This window comes from Montipora foliosa, chromosome 3 (genome assembly GCF_036669935.1).
Source record: "Montipora foliosa isolate CH-2021 chromosome 3, ASM3666993v2, whole genome shotgun sequence".
Classification (NCBI taxonomy): domain Eukaryota; kingdom Metazoa; phylum Cnidaria; class Anthozoa; order Scleractinia; family Acroporidae; genus Montipora; species Montipora foliosa.
The window spans coordinates 51,579,471-51,603,157 of record NC_090871.1 but is presented as its reverse complement, the minus strand read 5'-3'; the positions used below and the strand labels follow the sequence as shown (position 1 = coordinate 51,603,157).

Below are 23,687 nucleotides of genomic sequence, written 5' to 3'. Positions count from 1 at the left end.
TATGGGCAAAGTATGCTATAACCAGATTGGTACGTATGGATTTAAAGCAAAGAAAGAGAAGGAAAGATTTACTGTTGTTTGTCCACGTTGTCGTCAAAACCCGAAAATTGGTCATTTTACGTTGTTGTTGTGAGGGACACTGAAAAACGCAGACTGCAAACTGTCCAGACCGTCTGTAAAATGAAAATTCGGTTAGCCTGAAAATTAGGCCTAAATAACATTCTGTTAGCTTAATTAGGCCTAAATAACATTCAGGTTGGCCTGTTTACGGTTAGCTTTCGATAATAGTGAGGGTAACGCCATATTTTACCCCTGGTCTGCATGATCTGCACGGTCTGCAATCTGCGTTTTGGCGTGACCGTTGTTTTGACGAGTACGGGAGAAATGTACAAAAATGTGTGTCGCACGTGCAGCATGATCATTCCCTCCTCTTTTAACCAATAATATTAGTACTTTTTGGCGTTGTCGTTGCCGTAGCGGTCGTCGTTTCTTAAACTCTCTATTGAGAACTTCAGCGTGGTTTGAATTTTTCCTCTTTTCAAAAAACCTCCATAATCTTTGGTAGCTGCAACCACGATCGTTAAATGGTGTAACACACTGTGCCTGTTAGCTATTTTTCTTAATTTTTTGTTTTCTTTTCAGCGCCATTCCATGTCACTTCCATGCAATTCCACCCTGATGGTAATATTCTTATGCTGCTGGGAAAAGAGCAAATGTGTCTTTGTTTTCTCACCAATCCGAGAACGTAACATTAAGTTGAGTCAAACGTCCTAACGTCTTTTTCGGCCAAGAAAATTTTATTTGGCAATTTTTGCTGATGGGACAAATATTAAGTTGTGTTTGCCGAATTTTCTCGTCAGGCTGGGACAGTAAATTGACGGACTGCAAGCGCGATCAGTGAATTATTATTTTATTTCTGTGCTCAGTTTTAAGCCATGTCAACGAACCGTGTAGTCGCCATTTTTGCATTCGGTCAATATTCGTAGAAAACGTTGCGTTTTTGCTTGTTTGTGGGCCCCAGAAATACTTTTGGATAAACAAACCGAAGGGGCTCAGGAAACAATTTTTTCCTTGACACTATATACCAATGATTCGTCTTTGTCGCATAACAAAAGTGGTAAAAGACATTTATATACTTGAAGTACTTATAGACGAAAGAGAGAAATGATCCTCGAACTTGTCTGGACAATGAAAGCAATTTCATCCGATACACACAGCTGCTCCCAATTGTGTGGACTTCATAGCGCAGTTTGTAGAGCATTACACCGGCATCGCAGAGAATCATGGGGTCGAATCCCGTTGGAGCCACGTGAATTTTTCAGGTGTCTGCAATATCAGTGACAACTGCTTATAAATTGTCCAGATAAGTGCTAGGTTATTTCTTTCTGTCGTAAAAATTGGTATGACAGTAGCTTTCCATACGTGATATTTAGCACATTTCCACATAGCCAAAAGAGAATTTTCACGTAAAAGTTGCCGCATCAAAATTGCTGATGTGGAAGCACCAATAGGCCATTTCCGAGTTCTTGTCTGCCTCCTCTTCAAAGCGAGTCTAAGTGCGAAGTTTTTATGATGGTAATTAGTTCTACTTTACATAGAGCGGTTTTCAATTGAGTGTCGAAAGTAATTAGTGAATTACTTTGGTTTATAATTACTTCACTCAGTGATTGGTTCAAAGTTCTCGCGCCACTTTTTCAACCAATCAGAAGTGAAACCAAAACCAATTGTGGCTCGCGCGTGCACATTTTCCCGCGCTTTGTGTCGGCTACGTGTAATTACTTCGAGTTTTGATTGGTTTACTGGATTGTCTCCCGTCCTTTTTGATTGGCCAAAGTAATTACTTTGGTTTTGGTTTTACGACACTCATTTGAAAACCACTCTATGAATGAAAACTAATTTACATAAGAAATACTTCGCACTTAGACTCGCTTTGAAGAGGAGGCAGACATGAACTCGGAAATGGCCTATTCTTTGAGGACTTTCGGTATTTTACCACTTGTCGATAAAGCTTTCATTTCCTGATTATAGTTTGGTGCCGTTTATCCCATCTTCGTTCTTAGGTGCAGTGCGCGCATTTTTCTTATTGAAAGAGTTTGAATAATGTCGCCATTTAAAGTTTGGGCGAATTTATTTTTTGGAATGAAAGTTCTATTAGCTGTAGCGAATGGCTATCAAGACTGTGTAGAGATCTTGCGATTTCTATCCCTATTCCTTGTATAGAGCGTTTTCACTCACGTGACCAGCAGCCATATTGGATTACTGAAACAAAAGAAAGTATTTGCATAAAAATAGAGTTTAATTCCCGGAGGATTAGTTTGGTACACCATCATGGCCGCCATTTCTTTGTTTTGGAACACCAATATGGCCGCCGTGACGTCATGTGAAAACGCTCTATAAAACAGTGTGTAAGGATACGGTTGTCTTTTCACATAAACTCAGTTAGGTCGACATAGTTTTATTCGTAGCAATTCGAATTTATTGACTTCGCAATTTAGGTTTTGAGATCGCCAAGGATGGAAAGCCATAGAATTTGAGCATGGGTCGCGGAGACTCATTGTGCGAAAAGAATTAAGTTTTTGAGAAAAAGGAAAGTAAAAGTAGTTTGAAAGTTCCCCATACCACGTGCTTGGTGTTTAATGCAGGAATCATATTTTATCTCTGTCGTTGGATCGTCCTTTTTGGTCAAAGACGGATGGCGCAAGCTTAGAGCGTATGTAAATAGACAGGAATGAGTTCCTTCGGTGAATGGAGAATGTATTCTCGGAGGGACTGGTACGAGCATGCGATGGAGGCTTTGCTCATTAGCCTCTATCCTAGTCCCATTCCTCTTTTTAAAATATGGATATAACATATTGTCATTAGATACGTTTGACCTGAGAGCAGAGTTTGCTTTCAGTTACCGCGTATTTCCTCAAGGTAAAACGTACCAAGTTCTCTATTACAAGATAACTTTGTAAGTTTCTCTGCTTATATCCCACCTGAAGTGGATATTGCGTTTTTAGGCAGCCATTATTCGACTTAAAAAAAGGGTAGCGTCGCATCCCATATTGAGGTCTCGAGCAGTTGTTTCATTATTATAAAAGGGTCGGGCAACGGGTAAGTTGACTGGCTGTGAGCATACGTTTGCCCTGATAACTTCAACCCAGGGCTTTCGACGCAAAGTTTATTTATGAAGGAGATATGCACGAGTATGCCTAAGTACCAAATCATGATACCCATCTACCACAAACCACTTACGTCCAGGATTAACGTCAATTCCGTGACGTAAGCAGGGAATAAAATGGAATAAGTGAATATATGCCAAGGATTGACCTTAATAGACCCTTCTTCAAAATGGCGGCAACGGATTTGAATCAGTTAACATTGAACTGAATGAAAAACTGATACCAGAAATAGAAAGAGCATCATGTAAGTTGAAAGGTGAGAAGTGTACATACGTTTGTATGACTGGGGGTATGGCGTAAACCCCCAGTCATGTAAACGTCTGTAAATCTGTCAAATCTCAACTTACATTTTCTCAGCTGATATAACACCTAATACGCTGAAACTTTGCAGTGTTGCTAAAGTAAAGGTGTTCTTTCTAGTGCTGGTATACGTTTTCAATTTTAACTTCTTTGAATTTTCGGCCGCCATTTTAGAGAAGGGTCTGCTAGATGCGTGCTTGCTGCTTTAAATAAGCTTCACGAAGTATCCTCTTGCTTTTCTCTTCAATTTCATCATCACTTGTGTCTCAGAATACAGTTAACGCCACAAAGTGTCCCCTCTTGCAAGTAGAGATAAAATGCTGGCAATAAGTAGCAAATGCTGAGACTTAAAGGAACATAACGTGTTGGATGTCAAAATTGGATGTGAATCTAATAGCCCTTATTCGCGATAGCCGCCATGTTGGTTTTTAAATTGTCATGCAAATTAGCCATGTGTTATGCTGGGGGGAAAACAATGGAATAAAGTCAAATTGCGGAAAATCGGCTCGTCGAAATATTGAATTAACATTGCTAAAAGTACATTTTAGAATTTAGAATTAATTACCTTTTATAATAATTTTCTATCTTTTGATTGCCTCCGACATTTTGACTGTCTACTTCGTTATCTGCTCATTTTTCACTAAAAAAACATCGACGAAACTTGTGTAATCATTTTATTTTACTACTTAGGTGATAAACATTCAATGAACGTGAAACAAATCATGTGTGGCTAAGATGTTCGTTATAACCTCTCGAACTTGTGTTGTTTGCCCCCTCAGAAATGTGTAGCTAATTTGCATGATAAAGGCAAATCCAACATGGCGGCTATCGTGGATAAGGTCTATTAGGATCAATGAGTGCTTTCTTGAACTCCACCCCCCCCCCCCCCCCCAAAAAAAAAAAATGCGTTTATTGCGTCGTCATTGCTTTCATAGGGTTGTCTACCAAAATGTAGTTTAGTATTAAGTACTTCCGGAAAGGTGGCTTGAGAAAATATGTGACTTAGCTGCAATGTCGATTTCCCTTAATCGCTGGTTCTGGCAGTTGACCAAATGTATTTCACTTTGAGTTCCTTATTTTGGCTTATTCAATTAAAAAATGATGTGGTCCTCGTACATAACCTTTCATTTGAACAGTTTGTTGAATTCTAGTTGCTTTGTAAAATTGTCCTCTGATCGTGGCTTCATCATCTTTGAACTTTTTATCAAATTTTACAGAATACCAAGGAACAAAGAACATTTCGAGCTCTTATTACAATAAACTTGTTGAGGGAAAAAAAGGAATTAATGGAGTAGCACACCCTATAGCACTTTCGCTTCTTCTCTTTAACGGTAGTTTGGTCATTTTGATTTTTCTTGCTCTCGTTTCCCCTAAGTCTAAGCGAGAATTTTTTTTTATTCTTTGTATTCCAACGTTCTTCTTTTCTTCTTTCCAAACAAGTCTTTCATCAGGAACAGCTGCATAGTGTATGGCTTTCCTAAAAAAGAAAAATATATATTAGCTATGATTGATTGAAATACATGAAAGATATTAAGCAGCATTATCAATAGACCATTTGCCAATTCTCGCGGCTGGACTGGATCTAGCATGAAATGGAGGCTAATGCGGCCAAACTTTTCAAATGCAAATTAATTTGCCCGCATTAGCCTCCATTTCATGCTAGTTCCAGTCCAACCGTTAGAATAAGAAACTGGCCTATTGGGAACTCGGAAAAATCTGAGTTCCATGTGTGATTTGAACCCACCACCCTTCGTGATGTAGTACGGATGCTCTAACCACTGAGCTACTGTGGACTCTGGTGAGCAAGGGTGAAATGTGAGTATAGCCTACGACCGCATCACGCAGTCGCATAGTCTAATTTTAACCATATATGACTCTGGGGCTCGGATTTGTCCGAGTTCCCAGTTGATGGTCTTGATGATGATGCTTAATATCTTTCATGTATTTCTCACATTACTCGCTTGGGTGGTTGGTTGGTTGCATCTCTGATGTGCCTTAATGTGACTGCGTGATGCAGTTGTAGTCTATGCATGTCATATATGGTTAAAATTAGACTGTGACCGCGTGATGCAGTTGTAGTCTATACCCACACTTCACCCTTGCTCACCACAGAGTCTCCAGTAGCTCAGTGGTTAGAGCATCCGTACTACATCACGTAGGGTCGTGGTTTCAAATCCCATCTGGGGCTCTGATTTTTCCGAGTTCCCAGTTGATGATGATGCTTAATATCTTTCATGTATTTCTCACATTACTAGCTCGCTTGGGTAAATGATTGATAGATTCATCGATTTGTCACACAGTTAAGAAAAAAAGGCTCAACGGACAAACAAGGCTTTTAATATTCGGATTTCTTATTAAGCCTAAGATGGTTAGAAAATAGTAATGGTCGGGAAGGATGCACTTAATCTCGTACCTAGATCTCCACGGTCATACAGAGTGAGATCTGGGTACGACCTCGGGACGCACTAAAGCGAATGATATTTCACGAGTTTCCAGAAATTAATTTATTTGGTCTTGTTAGCAGTATTCTAAATGTCTTCTTGTTGTACTCGCTGATATGTGTATTGCAACTTTACTTAAATGATGATGATGACGCTTGTGATGATCATGATTCATGACGACGATGATGATGATTGATGACGATGGTGACGACGACGATGATGATGATGATGGCGAGGACGATGGTGACCATGGTGATGATTGGTGATGATGATTGACGACGATGATGATGATGACGATGGTGATGATTGGTGACCATGGTGACGATGTTGACGATAAGGATGACGAGGACGATGATAAAGATGACGATGATGACGATGATGGTGACGATGATGATGATGATGATGATGATGATGATGATAACAGTGACATATAGTAATGATAAGTAGAAGTTTAGTGGGGCCTTTAAAAATCGTAGGATGCGGGAGGGGATTGAAGGATATTTGAGTGTTGTTTCCCTGTTTTTACAAGTGAAATTCTTACCTGAAATATCATTTCCGTTGTAAAGAATTATCTTTCATTTCATTGGAAATCTGATTAAAGATGCCTTTGAGGAACGGGTCAACGCCACCGTCTGAAAAAGAAGGATTGGCTATTAGTTTGCGTGTAATGCGATGTTTATTTTCGTATTTACAAACGTTTGCTTTTAATCTCTTCGTTGCCATTTTTAAACACAGATGTACTGCCACTCGGTTGCTCTAAACTTATATAATTACCTCCTTGGCTACGCTGGTAGCTTAATATTTTGTGTCCTAGTTTATTTGTTTTTGGTTATGAAGTGCCCTTGTGGGGCCTTTAGTCTGTGACCATTACTTGATCCCTTTCAGACGGTGGTTGTGACCTGGCGAAGTTATTTGAGGTTTTATTTTCAGTTTGAAGTTATTTCTAATTAGCTGAATTTCACGAGCTTTCTAAAAAGTAGAAATTTGTCGTAAGTCATTCGTCAAGTCAATTCCCTACCCACACTATCACGGTAGAAACTCCTGAATTAATTTAGAGTCAAGTAATTACTTCAGAACTTACTTGGAACTTTTACAGCGCTTCTCTTCGCCTCTTCTCCACTGTTTTCCTCCTTTACGGTTTTGTTCACTGTTTTTGTTTTATCCACCTTTACAGTTTTGTTCACTGGTTTTGCTTTATCCAGAGAGTGAGCATACTCTGCAAATTTGGTGGAAATAAAGCGATAAATGAGTATTTTAGGAATCGTCGGCGCAAGAGAATACTATTTCCAGGGGCCCGTTTCTCGAAACTCGCGAAAACTTTTCCGGCCCGAAAATACCATTTGCCGAGTGCTTGTTTTGGAAAGCCGATCTATCAACATGTTTTCAAGGTAACAAAAAGCAGAATGACTGTGAAGTTTGACGACTTAAATCCTCCCTTTTTGTGGGATACAGAGGGATTTGTGACACCCGAAAGTAGCCCGTAAAGTTTTGGGACTTTCGAGAAACGAGCCCCTGAAATGCAAGTGACGAGATGCACACTGATTTTAATAAGCGTCACGAAGTGTCTCAATGTTCTTCTCGATCAACTTCGTGTCCCCTAAACTATGCTCTTCGGATAAAGATAACAGCTGGATTTACCTCAACCTAAATAGAGCGGTTTTCAATCCAGTGTCGAAAGTAATTAGCAAATTGCTTTGGTCTTGCATTACTTCGCTCAGTTATTGGTTCAAAGTTCTCGCGCCATTCTTTCAATCAATCAGAAGTGAAACCAAAACCAATCGTGGCTCGCGCGTGCACATTTTCCCGCGCTTTGTGTCGGCTACGTGTAATTACTTCGTGTTTTGATTGGTTTACTGGCTTGTCTCCGTCCATCTTTATTGGCCAAAGTAATTACTTTGATTTTGGTTTTACGACACTTGATTGAAACTCTGTCTATAACCCTAACCCTAATTACTCACGCAAAATGATGTAATTTCATGTCACCCAAAATGCCCAAAAAGTGGAATGTATCATTGCATTAACCATAGTTTATCCAAAGGCTTTTTTACTTTGAGTTTGGATTTTCTCGCATTCAAAACTGAGCGATTGCTCCTCAGAGGGTTGGATCAAGGTAAAAAGTGACGTCATTTACTGCTCAATGCCTTTAATAAACAAATAAGAAAAAAATATTTTAAAGTTAATTATCTATTTTTTTCAACTTTAAATTTACCCACTAGCTTAGAATTTCAGCATGCAGATGCAGCTTATCATGTGCAAAACACGAGATTAAAAGTCTGAAAGCCCGAAACTGCCGTGCTGTATATTAATGCAGCCGCGAACTCAGGCATTGCATACTTGAACTAGTGGTTCTGACTTCCTTTTCTTCTCGATCCAGCTCTCTGGAAATTTTTAATTAAAGTTAGTAATGGCGGACCATTAAAAAGAAAAATTCCAGTTCTTTTTTTAAATCAAGGCTTAAAACTCTGGTCATTTAGTGTTTAGTTAACATAGTTTTGAAATCCAAAGAAAAACAGAATTGATTTTTTGATTACAGTAGCACTTTATGAGTGTCACTTAGTAGCACTTCAATATCTGGAGAGGCGACCATCTGGGAATATTTTGTGGTGTTCTCATTGGCAGACTGACGTTGTGCTCATCATCCGTGCTGCCCATCTCTGCCTTTCTTGAGGGGCTGAGTTACAGTCCATCTTAACCTGACTCGAGGGTGTTTCTCTGGGTGCTCCGCTTTAAATTTTCTCCCTCGTCGAAATAGACTCCCAGCAAGGGCCCTACATCTGGCTATGTTGTTAGATACCATGAAGGGGACCTGGGGCACGTTTCTCAAAAGTCCCGAAAACTTTTCGCGCCCGAAAAGCCATTTGTGAAACTGCCAACCGCTTGTTTTGGAGAGCCGATCTTTTAACATGTTTTAAAGGTAACAAAAAGAAAAATGACTGTGAAATTTGACGCCTTAAGTCCTCTCCGTTCTTGAGATACAAAGGGAATTGTGACACCCGAAAATGGCCCGTAAAGTTTCGGGACTTTTGAGAAACGGGCCCCTGGTGTCCAATGGCATTACACACCTACCTTAGTGCAAATTAATTTCGAAATGAAACAAAAATGGACGACAAAGGTTCTTTTGAAAACAACTTAATAAGTTGGGCATCTCACAGTAGTGGTCATTCCGAACTTTCGCGCTTGATTTGTTACTTTCGTTTATCTTTATGGGGCCTTGACTCCTTGACTCTACAAAGATTTGCTCGTTTCGCGCCCCATTTGTTATCCGTTTCTCTCTCACACACACGTTTTTTGGTATTGGTAATTGTCCTTTCTTCTTGTTTCACCGAAGATTTGTCACTTGATTTTCTCTTTTTTTGTCTGTTTGTTTTTTTTTTTGCTTTGTTTGTCGCACATTATTTTTGTGCCATGAGTACCTGCATTTTCGTACGCGTAAGTGAGTTAACCCATTATTGACCCAACGGGCGCCTTAAGTAGGACACTCCCAGTTGACGAGTAAACCGTCTGGCGTAAATTCCCAGGAGCCAATGGGTTAGTGTATTTCATCATTTAAAACTTGCCTGCAATCTGAAGGGAATTCTTGTAAACAGGCATGTCGTCAAGTTTTCCTTTGGTTTTCACCATGCTTTTCAAATTGTCTTCAACGCCCTTGATACCACTTTTAAACGTCAGGATAAATGGAACAATCACTTTCCTTATAGTGTTAGGATTGTGTTTCACCAGTCCCTCTCTGCAGTGAAAAGAAATATACTCAGTTATGAACGTTACCATTGTCTGGTAACCTCCCATACAGACCTTCCGTGGGCTTCATCACTTGTCCTCGAAGGGCCACTGACAACGCCTGCATGGGAGGGGAGGCTGATTAGGAAACTTAAAGCAACTACGACGGCGACGGCAACGAGAACGTCATCTCATAATATAAACTCGCGCTATGTTGATCACTTCGTGAGAATTTAAACCTTTTTTTAATATGACAAGGGTGTGGTAGTTCCTGAAAACTGACATTGGTCAAAACGGCGCTAAATTTAGGGGAGAAAATGAAAATTGATCTTTAAGTGCTGACGTTCTTCATAAAACCTAAAATTTGGCTATTTCGCGTTGTTGTTTTTGCAGACGACAGCAAAGAAATTGAGAAAAGTGAAAAGCGCACGTGCAGGGCGTGCAAAGCTATTGTTTTTATCCACTAAATACGCATATTTGTGACGTTCTCGTTGCCGTCGCCGTTGTCGTTGCTTAAGTTTCCTATTATCAGTGAACATTAAGGTCTTTCTTTGAGAAAGACGCACTCTGTCCAAATCGAGCGATAGGTTCAATGCCCTTCCGCAGCCCAAGTTTTTTTCAATATAGACCGAGAGAAAGTAAGGAAGCAGCTGTAGCCGAAGAACAGAGACTTAGCCGGGGTGAAGGAATTTTGCAAAAGCTACTTTCGGACGCTCCTTGTGGCGGAGATCAGTTTTACATGATGTTACGTATTTTCCGTTGGCAACCACATAGCATCATGTGACGACTGCAGTGGAACGCGACAGCACGGTGTTGTGTGATGGCGCTTCGAGTGTCATGCGGACTTCTTCAAACTATTTCAACGAATATAATTTGATATGTTTGAACTGTGCATGGAATGGACGTCAAATGAAAGTTGGAAAGACAAGTTGCAAGAAAACCTGAGGAATCCATGCGACCTCTCGCATGACAGCTCGGTGCTCAACCAACTGAGCCACTGGTGTGCGGTCGGTGATATGAAGCATAACGCCATAAGCTGCCTTTAATTGACCGATTATGGTTTTTCTTGACATCTTACCTGAATCCAACGACCTCAGCGCTGATAAACATTGGATCGTCCTTGAAAACGTTCTTAAACTGTGAAAAAAAAACAAAGTTATTTTGTTTTGTTAGAAACTCAATACTTCCAAAAATGAAGCGTTGACCAAATGCAAACATGGCCGCCAATTAACTGTCGTTCTTTTATCATTGGGCTAATCAGCCTTACTAGCCTCGTTCGTACGCGTGAAATTGAAAGAAATTAGCTGCCAAGCGAAGCTTGTTAGAATATTATGAGAACTACGATAAATTAGTATATACTAAAACAGTGGATGGCGCTGAAGGCGTGCTCTGATTGGCTAGTCAAACTACGATTATCCTTTGCTATTCGTCATCATCACCATCGTTATCATCATCATCATCATCATCACATTCTACAACTGGTCATATTCAAGGACTTTACTACCTGTGCATGTATTCGTTTAACTTTTTTTTTACCATCGATATCTAACACTAACCGCCTGTTCAATGTTTCCGGACAATATTTTGGATTCTGCGCTTTCTCCATCTTCAAACTGATCCAGCCAGCTCTGTTTCAGTTTGATTGTCCCTGTGTATGCTACAGCTGTGAAATAACACAGGTTGACAAAAGTAAGTTACAAAAATAATAAGAAAAAGAGTAAGAATCTGGTATCATGTTTGACCTCATCTGGGTCAGAAAAGTGTCTATTTTTAGATTTGATTTCTCACATAAAGTGTTTCATGGTGATCACGTTGAACAACTGTATAAATAACGTAATGCAATCTGATTGGTCAGATGTGCAGAGCTATTGTTTATTTTCCCGCAAAACTTGGTTTAAAATAGAACAACTATAAAAGCAAGGTAACACACGCTAACACCAACACTTATGACGCTGGTGGACTCTTGTTTCTTATTTATTTGCTCATTCATTCACTTCCTTATTGTGCGTTTATTTTGTTTTTATTTGTCTGGTCTAATTGCCAGCTACTGTACAGGAATCCTCACCATCATTGGGTTTGCAACACTGCTTATGGTGATTGGCTAAAGAGAATCACGCGCCACCTAACTAGCCAATGAGGAGTCAAATATTTTACCCCACTCACGGGTACCCCGCGCTTGATGACTGTCCTGTGTGTTTTCCTAGAAGTCTGAATCAATTCAATGAGTTCCTTCCATTGCTGTGACTGGAACAAGTGTACATGATTGTTTATTTCCACTGCAGCTTTCAATTACCTTGAAAGCTACTCTCTGGGATTCAGTTCCGTCTTGTTTGGTCATCTTTTTTATCGCAAAACTTAACGTAAAAATCAAAACGTGCATTTTGCAGATCTCTATTAAGCTCGTGAAAGTCAAAAACAATTACAATTGTTTGTATTCAAAGGACTTACTTCCCACTTCAACGTCCCCAGGAGGAACTCCGACAATTGTTTTTGGCGTTGGTTTGGAAAGAATGTCTTGTTGCTGATGCAAGTACATGAGTTGACTGACATGGGTGCCCTGTGGGACCAGTTCATTCTCTGGTTGACTGTACCTTGCTATCTGATAAGTTGGTGAGTCCAAAGGCACAGTTACTTGTTGCAAGGATGTTTCGTTTACTTCCAAGGGAGCAGTCGCCGAAGACGACGGAGAAACGGTTGACTCGGAATCCGAGTTTTCGGAACGAATCCTGTCTTCGTTACCTGGCAGGGACTCATTGGATGATGCAATAGAGAGACCTTCTCCGGTGTGCGTAGGTTCATCTATGAGTGCATGCGTAGTATTATCATGCGGGGTAGCTTTAGGCCTTGAAGGCAACGTGGACTCCTTCACGGTAATCTCAGGGGCTTTTGAAATCTGTGTTTCTTGAAGGGAAGATTCTCGGTGTATTTCCTTTATGTATGAACCAGATGACGTAGCCGCCGGTATCGGAGGTGGTTCCTTAGGAGCTTGTGACACTGAATCAGTCTTTTTCGAAGACTCTGTCAGTGTAACTATCTCGTGGCTCTGGTCTTCGCTTGATGGGATGTCACTGCGAGGCATGTCGAATATGTCTAGATATAGGAAAGGCAATCAATAGAATCTTTGAGTTCCTCTGATGCAACTCGTGACGCATTTTACCGGCAACTGGAGAGAAACGTTTTTCGGAGCGAAATATCGCAGTTTTCACACACGCACATACCGGGAACGTTAATGTTTAATATTCCTTGAAAAACAAGCACTGTACAGCAATGAGAAGCCAAAGCCAGAGGCTTGTGCGGCGTATTTAGAGTGCAGAAATTACAAGAGGTGCCTGCCAGTAATAATAATTGTTATTATCATAACATGATAAAGACAATGTTCTAAGTTAGTATTATCACCCAACTAGTGGACTAATGCAAATCCTGCATTTTAATTGGCTACGCTACTAGTGGACTATTAGTAATAGTCCTCGAGTAGCGAAAAGTGTGACTCTTTCTTTCGTTTTATTCCCAAATAAATATTTCTTCAACTTGCACTTCCTAACTTTACTATTGCCTTTTCTGTTTGACTAGTTGGGTGATACTAAAACAATTAGACCCTTCGCCCTCAAGGGCCACGGGTCAATAGCCCATTCGGCTTCGCCTCATGAGCTATTGACCCGTAGCCCTTGCGGGCTACGGGTCTAATTGTTAATTAACAATAACCGTCATTATAGACCTTATTCATAAATGGCGGTCACATTTATAATTCTTTTGTCCACGTGCAAATTAGCCTACCAAGCCTCATTTTAAAGCAAGACTTCTTTTCAATTCACTGTATGGTATCGAGGCTTGGTAGGCTAATTTACACTTCGACAAAAGAATTATAAATTGACCGCCATTTATGAATAAGGTCTATTGTGGACATACTTAGCAAGAAAGAAACAACAGGAAGGAAAGTTGTGATATAAGTAAGCATAACACATGTATTAAAGATAATTGAATGAGGGAAGAAAACCTAAAGTGACAAATAGCGATCTTTGAGTTTACTTTTATAATTGGAAAGAGTGAGGAAAGTACGTAATAAAAGAGGGATACTCTTCCAAATTTGAGGACTTTGAACATGGATGGATTAAGAATATTTCAAGGTGTTAATAAGCAAGTTATCTCTTTGACGAGTAGAATAGTGATGATAGTCGGCATTGAGATTAAAGAGAGAAGAAAGTGGGATAGGGATAACCTTTTTGCATATTAAGTAACCTGAAATTTTATAAAGAGAATAAGTGTGAGTACGTGGGGGTGAATAAGTAATGATTCTAACTACTATTTTTTAAAGGCAGAAGAGAGGTTGGAGATTTGACGAGTAAGTGGAGGCCCAGATAATCGAGCAGTAGTGGAGATAGGGAAAAATTAGAGAATTATACAAGGTGCATAGATTGTTGGATAGAAGAAATATATCATTGTCTCAATGTCATGATGATGCCACCAGATTTTGCGATTTTAGACAAAACTACCTTTATTTGAGAGTTTCATATTAAGAGATTTTGATGGAAGATGACCGCAAGAAACTTAATATGTTCAACATACGTTTCATGATGTACATGATTTTGATTCATACACCATTTCGTGGAGGGAAAAATATCGATTTAAATGATTTTTTTTACCTTCTGTGATAGGCTGAACGCTATCGATGTGGAAGAAGTTACCACGCTTAGAGGGTTGCATCGCTCCGTCTGGAAAAAGAAAAAAAAAACCGGAAAAGGATTAGCTGCACTTGTGTACTACTAACTGCGCTGGCCCAATCCCCTCAAGAATGGAAACAACTCCGTAGTTTACATTTTGTGATCGGCTGCATAATAATAATAATAATAATAATAATAATAATAATAATAATAATAATAATAATAATAATAATAATAATAATAATAATAATAACAACAACAACAACAACAACAATAATAATCATCATCATCATCATCATCATGGGAAGTTGTGTGAGAAATATCATCTGGAAAAGGAGGATAAGTGGTACGAGCACGCACCGGACAGTGTAAGTGAAAACGATGAGGTTAAACTACTGTGGGACGTGAACATACAGTGTGATCATGTCATTGAAGCCAGAAGACCGGACATTGTAGTTGTAAATAAACAGGAGAGAAAGTACACTATTATTGATATTGCCGTACCAGCGGATAAAAGAATTGGTGAAACGGAGAATGAGAAAATTGAAAAGTATCAGGATCTTAAAAGAGAAATTGCAAGAATATGGAACATGGGAACTGTGCAGGTGGTACCAATTGTTGTAGGATCATTGGGAAGTGTAACAAAAACTTGGACAAGTGGCTGGGAAAGTTGAATGTCAGAATTAGTATTTCATTACGACAGAAAACTACGTTACTGGGAGCGGCGAGGATTTTGAGAAGGGTGTTGGAGCTCTAGAGTAAGAAGAAAACTCTAAAGGACCTTTGGTCATGGGCTAAGGCCCGCTTACCCTGGGTGCCAGAGACTTTTCTAGCGCGGTTTCCGGTTTTCAGTCAAGTCTTTATAGTATCTCGCGGCTTCGCCGCTCGTGCCTTTGGCCGAGACCAGGGCGCCCTGCCGAGACTAAAAATTCCCGCCGCACGCGAGAAAAACCTCTGGTGCCCAGGGTATGGCCCGCTCCCTTAGGAAGCAAACCGGATAAAAGATCATCCAGTTCACAAAGATAATAATAATCATAATAATAATAATCATAATAATAATAATAATAATAATAATAATAATAATAATAATCATAATAATAATAATAATAATAATAATAATAATAATAATAATCATCATCATCATCATCATCATATCATCATCATCATGATCACTCAAGTGAGATATACAGCATGTTATTAAGCATCATCCTCAACTGGGAACTCCGAGTTGAACCCACTACATTATAAAAAGAAGAAAAGCGTTCAATTCGAGGATGACTAGTTTGGGAAAAGTCTTCGCCGTGACGTTTTGAACTACGACCAGGGCGTTTTAAAGTTCCCTCTATAAATAGGCCATTTTCGAAATATCAAATATTCAACTTGATAGTGAGTTAGTGAGGACAAAAACAATAGAAACACGCTGGAATTAATGTAAAAAGTGTTTGCATATCATCCACTTTCCTTTGCCTTTGTCCTCAGAACCTCTTTTTCAACTAAATTTTAATATATCGAAGAAGGCCTAGTACCACTACGTGTCGCACCATATACACGTACCATTACAACGCGTCAAACAAGTTATTTAATATTACAGATGGGTTTGCTGATAAATGTTTCCCAGTGGGCTAGGAGACATAGCTGGTGAAGTTAGTCTTTGCCCTCCATCAATGTGTCTCAGGCCCGATTCCTGGAGACGGGGATATCGCTGGATTTCGTCCATACTCTGCTTTGACAGGACATTTTCAGGTTCCCTTCTCCAGAAAACGTAATTATTTATTTATTTAGTTAGTTGTACATGTTGTTTAACTATTAGACCCGTAGCCCGCAAGGGCTAGGGGTCAATAGACTCAGAGGCGAAGCCGCATGGGCAATTGACACGTGGCCCTTGAGGGCGAAGGGTCTAATTGTCTTAGTATCACCCAACGAGTCGGGTGGCATTTGTTCAGCAACCAATGATATGTTTTTTGGCTAAGATTATACACGACATGTAAAACGTTTGTAATGCAAACAGAGACTAATGCTCTAAGAGTGTAGTTCTCTTCCTGTACGCTTTGTTTTGGATTGGTAAGCGTCGTTTATGATGAATTAGGGGCGGGAAGTGATCACTGTGAAGAAAGGCGATTGAGTTTATGATTTATTAATTGTAACCACTGAATGCTTTTTAAATCTTACTTTCTACGTAATTTAATTTTTTTTTATGAAGGGGTAGTTTCTAAAGAAACTGTGGTGCTGCGTCGGTGGGGAAGTTGTATAGTCGCTCACCAGTTGTAAATACCGCACTCTTCCAAAAACCACCGCATTTCTGCGCCTTGTCTCCGGTGCACAGGGCATTGCACTCTTCATCCGGGACTTTTCCGTACTTGCCATACGTATCACCACATCGGCACAAGTACCCATACTGCACCCCGGCATAAGCATGACCTGCATTCTGGCATGCAGTGCGGCATGAGTCGGGAGTCAGATGGGGAACAGAGAGCACTCTGGGAAGGTCACGCTCTGAGGATTTGTCCTCGAAGCAACCAACGTAGCCTGTAAAATTAAAGGACAATAAATAGGTGGCTCAGTGGAGAGTGCACTGGACTTCCGTGCGGGAGAACGCGAGTTGGAACCCCGGGGGCCCGTTTCAAGAAAGTCCCGAAACTTTTCGGGTGTCATAATTCGCTTTGTATCGTAAGAACGGAGACATTTCAAGCCACGAAATTTCAGAATCATTTTCGTTTTTGTGATCTTAAAGACATGTTAAAGACCAGCTTATCAAAACAAGCGGGTGGCAGTTTCGTATTAGGCTTTTCGGGACTTTCGAGAAACGGGTCATGCACAGCACTCAGGGTCTTAAAGTAAGTGAGAAGAAAGCGCTTCCGTTGCAGTTCCATTAGCAAATGGTAAGATTTTCAAGTCTTGTCAGGTAAGACTATACACCGTAGGCCCCGTCTTATTACAACACTTGTTCGCAAGTAATTCTGAGGACCGTTCAAAAAGAGGTCTGGAGTGTAAGTGTCAAATTACAGCAAGTCCACATCAGCCCATAGCTGCCAATGTATGCTAATCTACTTCAACAAATAAACAAAACAAAACGGCATCTCTGATGTAAAAGTTTATCTCATAGCGTCTGTGTTCATTAATGTTAACAAAGTATCCAACCAATCAAATCAAACAGAACTTGGTCACATGATGAATCGTCAAGACAGTCGTCGGTGTTTCAAGGAAGACTTATGAAACGAAGATGGCAACATGAAGAAAAAGGTGGCTTTCATTGTTGCTTTGCACCACCAAAAGTATTTCATGATTCGTCTATCTACTTTACATTGAACAAAATACGCGTACGTTAATATTAACGATTTTTCACGTGGCGTCAGCCATTGTTAAAAGATAGATTTTTTCCTACCATCATCCCTGATCTCTCTTTCGTGAATGGTTAGTGTAGCTTCATCGTCATCATCTTCCCCCCCGTAACTCGAATCCATCTCATTTTCGTCTATGCTTTGTGAGTAAACCGCTGGACGCTCTATGATTGCTTCCGGGGCGTCCCTTAATTCACGCGTGTATATTACGCGTGGTTCCGTAAGGTCTCCAGATGGTTCGTAATGTGCCTCTCGTTTTTCGGGTTTTTCTTGTTCGCCGTCGCTTAGCACAGCTTGGGTATCGCTAGGAAGGGATGCCAATGAAATATCAGAAGGCTCTGGTGCGTCTTGGTCGCGGTAAAACCGCACTATAAGACTTTCACCGTCTAAGGCGTCGTTTTCGCGGAATTTATCATCTGAACGCAGAAAGAAATTTTCTTGTGATGATCTTCTGGTGCGATAGAACGAGTCCTGGAGAAGAGCATCTGTCAATGAATGCAAAGGCTCGACTTCTTTTGTCACGTGCACTTCCGGTCCATCTTTTATCTGTTCGGTGGTTGAATCAGTATTTGTTATCTCTTCATCTTCATCTTTGTTTTCTTGATGTGCAGATCCTGAATACGAAGCCTCATCATCTGATTCAGTCTCGGAGCTCTCCTTTTCGTTTTCTACGGCGGCTACTAAGTCATCCGCAAGTGAGTCGCTTTGTAGTTCCCTTCTGACCAAGTTCTCTTTAGTTGTAAGTCTTTTTTGTTCAAGAACGCTTTTTGTTTCTCTTCTGCTTTTATGTTCCACTGTTCCGTTTAATTCTTTTTGCGCTGCTTCATTTATTCTCTTCAAGGCTTCTTCAGGATTTTCTCCGCTCGCTGAGCTTCCCTCTTCTTGAAAAAACTTTGGTAGTTTATCATCTTCCTCTTCTATTTCCGGTAAAGCTGTGACACCGGAACCGGACATCTCCGTTGCCTCGCTGGAATTTTCCGGCTCTCCTGGCGTAAGAGAGCTGATCGCTTTCAATGCAGCTATAAGACTATTCAGTGAATTTACGCTCATACTTCGCTTTTCATTTCGCTTTGCCAAAGCTTCTGATAATCTGGATTTAGGGCCCCATAATCCAAATCCAGATGCTGAACTACTTTCCAATTGTTCTCCTGAGCCGGAAGAATTATCTGGGAGTGACATGCTTTCGTCTTCGCCGGAGCTTCTTTTACGGATTCTGAATCGAAATCTCTCAGATCGTCCCGCAGTAATGTCATTATCCTCACGTGCTGAGCGGGACGATCGTGCCTCCATTTTGCTTTTATAACCCTCTTGTGGTTCATTTTCGGTATCTTCTCGCGCGAAGAAGCGTCTTTTGTGGCGTAGTTCAGTTTCTTTTTCCTCCAGTAATCTGCGTACTTTCCGAACAAGCTCTGCATCTTGTTCATTTCCTGTTTCTCTTTTTCTCTTCACGCGAACAAGTTCCCTGTCAACTGGAAGACCTATCAGATAATGACATCCAAAACAGGAAGAAGAAGTTAACTGCATAATTAAAACCATCTGGAAAAAGAATACTATAATTATGTATATGTAATCACATGATTTCGAGTTCAATTTGCAATTCCTTTTTTTAAGACGAACAAAACTGGACGAGCCCTTGGGGTGATTGCAATTTGCAGTTTGAAAGAATTTATGTCGGAGTGTGTATTTATTCCAAATTGCACGAGAAAAATGATGGGATTACTTGTTAATAATAGACACTGGTAAAACACCGAGACTGTCGTAGTTAAGCAGAAGAAACGCACGAGTATCACGCGATCTTGCAAAAGTCACAGTAGGGCAAGGTAAATCCGTGATTTCTATGGATATTCATGTCTTAACTGTAAGTTTTAAAGGATAAATCTCATGAACTGCGCATGTGCTGGCCGAAGCTCAAAACTTAAAAAATTCTGCAGAATATTTCAAGATTGTCCCGACTAAACCAAAGTGGCGGATGCAAGTGGCGGAGGCGGCCACGGAGGTAAACTAAGGAGCTCTGGTCGCAAAAAAACGATTTCTGACCTGAAACAGTACAAAAGAGAGTGGTTTTCCCTCGTGCCGCAATTACAATTGTCTCCGCACAATAAATTCTGGCCTTTGCATGGACATCCTCTCTTGCTATTTCCTTTGCGCTTCGTGCTGCACGAGCTCTTACAACTACATCCATGTGATCTTTCCTAAATGATAAGAGTTTGATTTTGCAGTTCTAGGTGTCAAAATAAAGAAATCGAGGACATTCCATGCAAAACATTCCCACTTACCGAAGAATCCATCATGGCGGCCTTGATAAACAAGAGCGCTTTAAGGGCGATTTCCCGAGCATGCGCAACTCATGAGACTGCCTCTTTAAGTACGTTATATCGCTACCATTTTCCAAATTCCCTCTTTTATAATGTTGTGTGTTGTGGAACAGCTCATGTAAAATAGTACAGGACCCATGTATACAGTTTCGAGTTGTCCCTACGTTATTGGTCACAACTCTCCCCACAGAGTAAGTTGCGCTCTTTGAATAAGGCCATTCGCTTTTTTGCCAATACCATAATGCAGCTTTTTTTTTTGGGTGGGGCGGGGGGGGGGGGGGATGTTTGCATTAAAACAATGGATATCCAGTTCAAGCATGATACAGTTCCAAAAGTAAAGAGAGTATTGTGTTTAGGTAAAGAAACCCCAAAACGTATTGCATTATGGGATGACAGAAATAGCGAAATACTCACCTAAAAGTCCCTGGATGCACATGACCAAAACGAGCAGTCCATGTACTGTGGTTATTTGCATGATCTCAAAATCTGTGTGATTCCTTGAATTGGATGAAGAAATGACTTTAATTGCTGACTTTTTTCTACATATGACCGCCCACTAGCGGGCAACAGGTAAGTAGAGGCAGGCAAGAATGCACGAAGGTCGCCTTAGCTTACAGATTATATAAGTGTATTAATTAATTTAAGGCTTGGTGAATCTAATTATTATGCATATTTTTATTTGATAGGGAAGCATTTGTCCAATGTCCATGAAACTTAGCAGAAAGTTTTTTACTGGTGTTGTTATTAATTTGCCAAAATATTTTGCATCGCACTTTTGTCGCGTAACCCTAAAACAACTTATAACGTGTATATCCTTTACTCAAAAATGGGGAACATTTATAATCGAAACTTTTGAATACGTTTGGTATTAACACGTTTAGTACAACTGTGCCTACCGAATGCCGCCTTTTAATGTGGTACTCCGTATTTACCTATTAAGATATTTGGATGTTTATCATGTCAAGTGACCTATTTTCTCAATTGTTCATTCCTCTTAAGGGCCCTTAGAAGGGGTCATCGAATAACCAAGAAACAAGAGAGATATCATGTGGCTGAATGTTCCCAATCATTGAGTAAGAAATATAACTTTTATAGGTCGATTTCGTGTCACGTAACAAGAATGTGGTATGGAACATTTTGGAAAAGTTATAACAATACCGATAACTAACTGCCTGTCAAGTTTCTTAGGCCCTGGATCAATGCTTTCCCTTTAAATAAAAATATGTATAATAATTAAGCTGGTCAAGCCTTAATACACTTGAGTAGTTCCAAATCGAATCCAATCGGAATTTTATGACTGCCATAATTTCGAGCCCCATCTATTGCTATTACTCGTTTATTATTATTATTATTATTATTATTATTATTATTATTATTATTATTATTGACGTTTTTTTCATGAAGAGCGGCTTTACTTACTGATGATAAAAACAAGCAAATATAAAACGATGCGAACTTCCGTGAAACAGAAGCAATTTTAAATTTCTCTTATGCGCGATTCACTTTATTTCACACAAACAACTTGAAAGGTGTAAAAAATTGCGCCAGTTGCCGGACTTCATGAAGAAAATTCGACAAAACCTCCAATAAACAGTAAAGTACTCATACAAAATAAAAGTTTTCCGGTAGTTTGTCCTTTCGTTTTAGTTGAGAGTTTGACTATTTTTTGTTTATCAGACTTCTGCCTCCCCTGTGGATAATCACCTGACAGACAATTTTAGCTGATCTCAAACTCAGTTATTAAAACAATGCCTTTTTATTAACTTTACTTAGTGCGGTATTTCGATGTCCACCATCGAAATTACAATTTATCTTTGTATATTTCGTTAGGTCAATTTTCCGGTGTTTTTAAAATGGGACAAAATATGATACGAGAAATTCCTCTATAACTTTGTAAATAACAAAAAAAAAAAAAAGAAGAAAACATAACAACCAGTTACGGTATTCACCATCTGACCGTAGAGAATCAAAACATGTTATAATTATTAAGTCCTCCTTTTACTGTAGATAATACAGCAATAAAACCACATTTCGTTATATCCCCCATTATTGCACTTCAAAAACGAAAGCTACTTTCAAGTCACACATCATAGTTATTTGAAATGTTTTTAACCACGAAAACACATGGCGAATCACGAAATCGCTTCCTTGTTTCTTACCTTTGATTCAAAGGCGACGTGGGTAGTTGAGTTTTAAATCGATTTCATGTCACTCCCAGCACAGGCTATCCATGTTAACAGTCTTTGCTTTGAAGTAATATTGCCATAAAAATCCCGTGAACCTCCTCCGTTTTTAATATCTCTGTTATAAATATATTTGACAAAAAACTCTCGTCGACTAGTTCGTGGTGAGGCTTTCAATTCGCAGCTGCTCGTGGAATATGAATAAGTAATAAGCTGCGCTTAAATCTTTGGTACCTGTTTTTAAAAGCATCTTACTCAAGATTGCGTTGAGTTACAATTTTTAAGAAAGCTCGCTTTCCAAGCAAAGTCCAAAGCCGTTCTCTTTATTTTTGCCAACCTGAACAGTTCATTCTCGTTCCTTGCCCGAAGGAGACAACAGCGGGAACTTCACGCACTACTCTTTTTGCCTGTATGTGGGTTCTTTAACGTTCCACGGAGTTTATGAACACAAAGGAGTTGTGAAACGGGACCTTCGCTTAACCGAAAGTAAAACCACTGAAATTAAAGCTAAAATTAAGAAATTTAATTAAAAGTTAAAGTAATGGCTTCACTTTCTTCTCAGCTATCTTAAAACCCCGCGTGTTGGTCCGTCATGGGTGCGAGCCTGCGAACTCCAACGTCGTAGTCCAGTAGCATGTCCTGGTCGATCATCATACGCCACGATGAAACTATATTAATTAAGTTCTAAGTTATCTCTTTCTTGATCCACGAAAAAAAATCCATGGGCTACAAAATCACGTTATGATGCGCGCAACAAATTTGCATGATATATACTTTGAACTGCGATGGTTGGTGTTAGAAAGATCATCGGTGAAATAGGCAGTTATGCAGTTGCGACAGAAGCCTAAAAAAAGTCTTTTTTAGTAGCAGTACTGCATAAGTTGACAAATCGACTCCTCTTTGGCACAGACGAGTTACCTCATAAAAACGGGACAACAATTTTTCTTGAAATTTTACGTAGTGCTTTTAACTTTCTGCTCTTTTCAAATGACAAAAAAGCAGCACTGTGATCGCTTTGCAAGTCTCAGTATTGTGCCACTAAACAACTATACATGTATATTGCACTGTAGGTGCATTGTCTTGAACAGGTCCACTATTGATCTTGCTCTGTAGTCTATTTGTCGGAGGATGTCATTTTATTTACATACTAAATAAAATTTCAAAATACTGCAATAAGAACGCGATCCACACTGTACACTACTCGTGACAAGGTCAGGCAAGAATTAAATCTGTGACCTTTGGGGAAAAAGTTGGCTAAACATAGGACAGAGTGTAGGCTGAGTGAAGACTTTCGTTTACCATATATTGCTGTATTGCTGGTGTAGCCTTACAAGTTGCCTGGGACCTCAACTCTACGCTATTCACACAAGAGAAAATGATCGCACACGCATTCCAAGCTGCGGTCTATAATTGATGGAATTATTTGAGCCAAACCACAAATCCTAAGGAAGCGTGTTGATCATATTATTTTGTTAGACGTGACCGCGTTGAAGGGAGTATAGTGACGTTTGGGTGGCACAAGAAATTGAGGCGAACAAAATCCCTGGCCAAACCTGCGATTAAACCTGCAA

General features: G+C 39.8%; 2 protein-coding genes across 3 annotated transcripts in view; one reads left to right on the top strand and one right to left on the bottom strand.

Moving 5' to 3' along the window:
* The window catches only part of LOC137997621 (WD repeat-containing protein WRAP73-like), a 20,541-nt gene extending 16,220 nt beyond the window's left edge, over positions 1 to 4,321 (top strand). Inside the window, exon 14 of the mRNA XM_068843710.1 lies at positions 643 to 4,321. Coding sequence (XP_068699811.1) covers positions 643 to 749 — 107 coding nt within the window. The 3' untranslated portion in view covers positions 750 to 4,321. The remainder of the gene's footprint in view (positions 1 to 642) is intronic.
* A 62-nt stretch (positions 4,322 to 4,383) lies between these two features.
* On the bottom strand, positions 4,384 to 22,290 carry LOC137994988 (uro-adherence factor A-like). 2 transcript variants are annotated; one of them, XM_068840562.1, is made up of 12 exons: positions 22,093 to 22,290; positions 20,348 to 20,430; positions 17,663 to 19,096; positions 16,540 to 16,806; positions 14,263 to 14,331; positions 12,071 to 12,712; positions 11,179 to 11,285; positions 10,701 to 10,759; positions 9,463 to 9,632; positions 6,987 to 7,121; positions 6,447 to 6,537; positions 4,384 to 4,941 (listed from the first exon to the last, which is right to left on the bottom strand). In XM_068840562.1, the coding sequence occupies exons 2-11, from the start codon at positions 20,406 to 20,408 to the stop codon at positions 6,455 to 6,457; spliced, it is 3,027 nt and encodes a 1,008-aa protein (XP_068696663.1). In that variant the 5' UTR covers positions 20,409 to 20,430; positions 22,093 to 22,290; the 3' UTR covers positions 4,384 to 4,941; positions 6,447 to 6,454. The 2 variants fall into 2 exon arrangements, with proteins under 2 accessions (XP_068696663.1, XP_068696664.1); XM_068840563.1 differs by lacking the exon at positions 6,447 to 6,537.
* Between the last annotated feature and the right edge of the window lie 1,397 nt (positions 22,291 to 23,687).

Bases quoted from the DNA above. Each gene is read 5' to 3' on its own strand.
- LOC137994988 (XM_068840562.1), bottom strand. From the start codon at position 20,408: ATGCAAATAACCACAGTACATGGACTGCTCGTTTTGGTCATGTGCATC. The intron at 14,332-16,539 runs GTGAGCGACTAT...TTCTTTTTCCAG, and splicing joins GAGTGCGGTATTTACAACTG to ACGGAGCGATGCAACCCTCT. The intron at 9,633-10,700 runs GTAAGATGTCAA...TTTTCACTGCAG, and splicing joins GCTGAGGTCGTTGGATTCAG to AGAGGGACTGGTGAAACACA.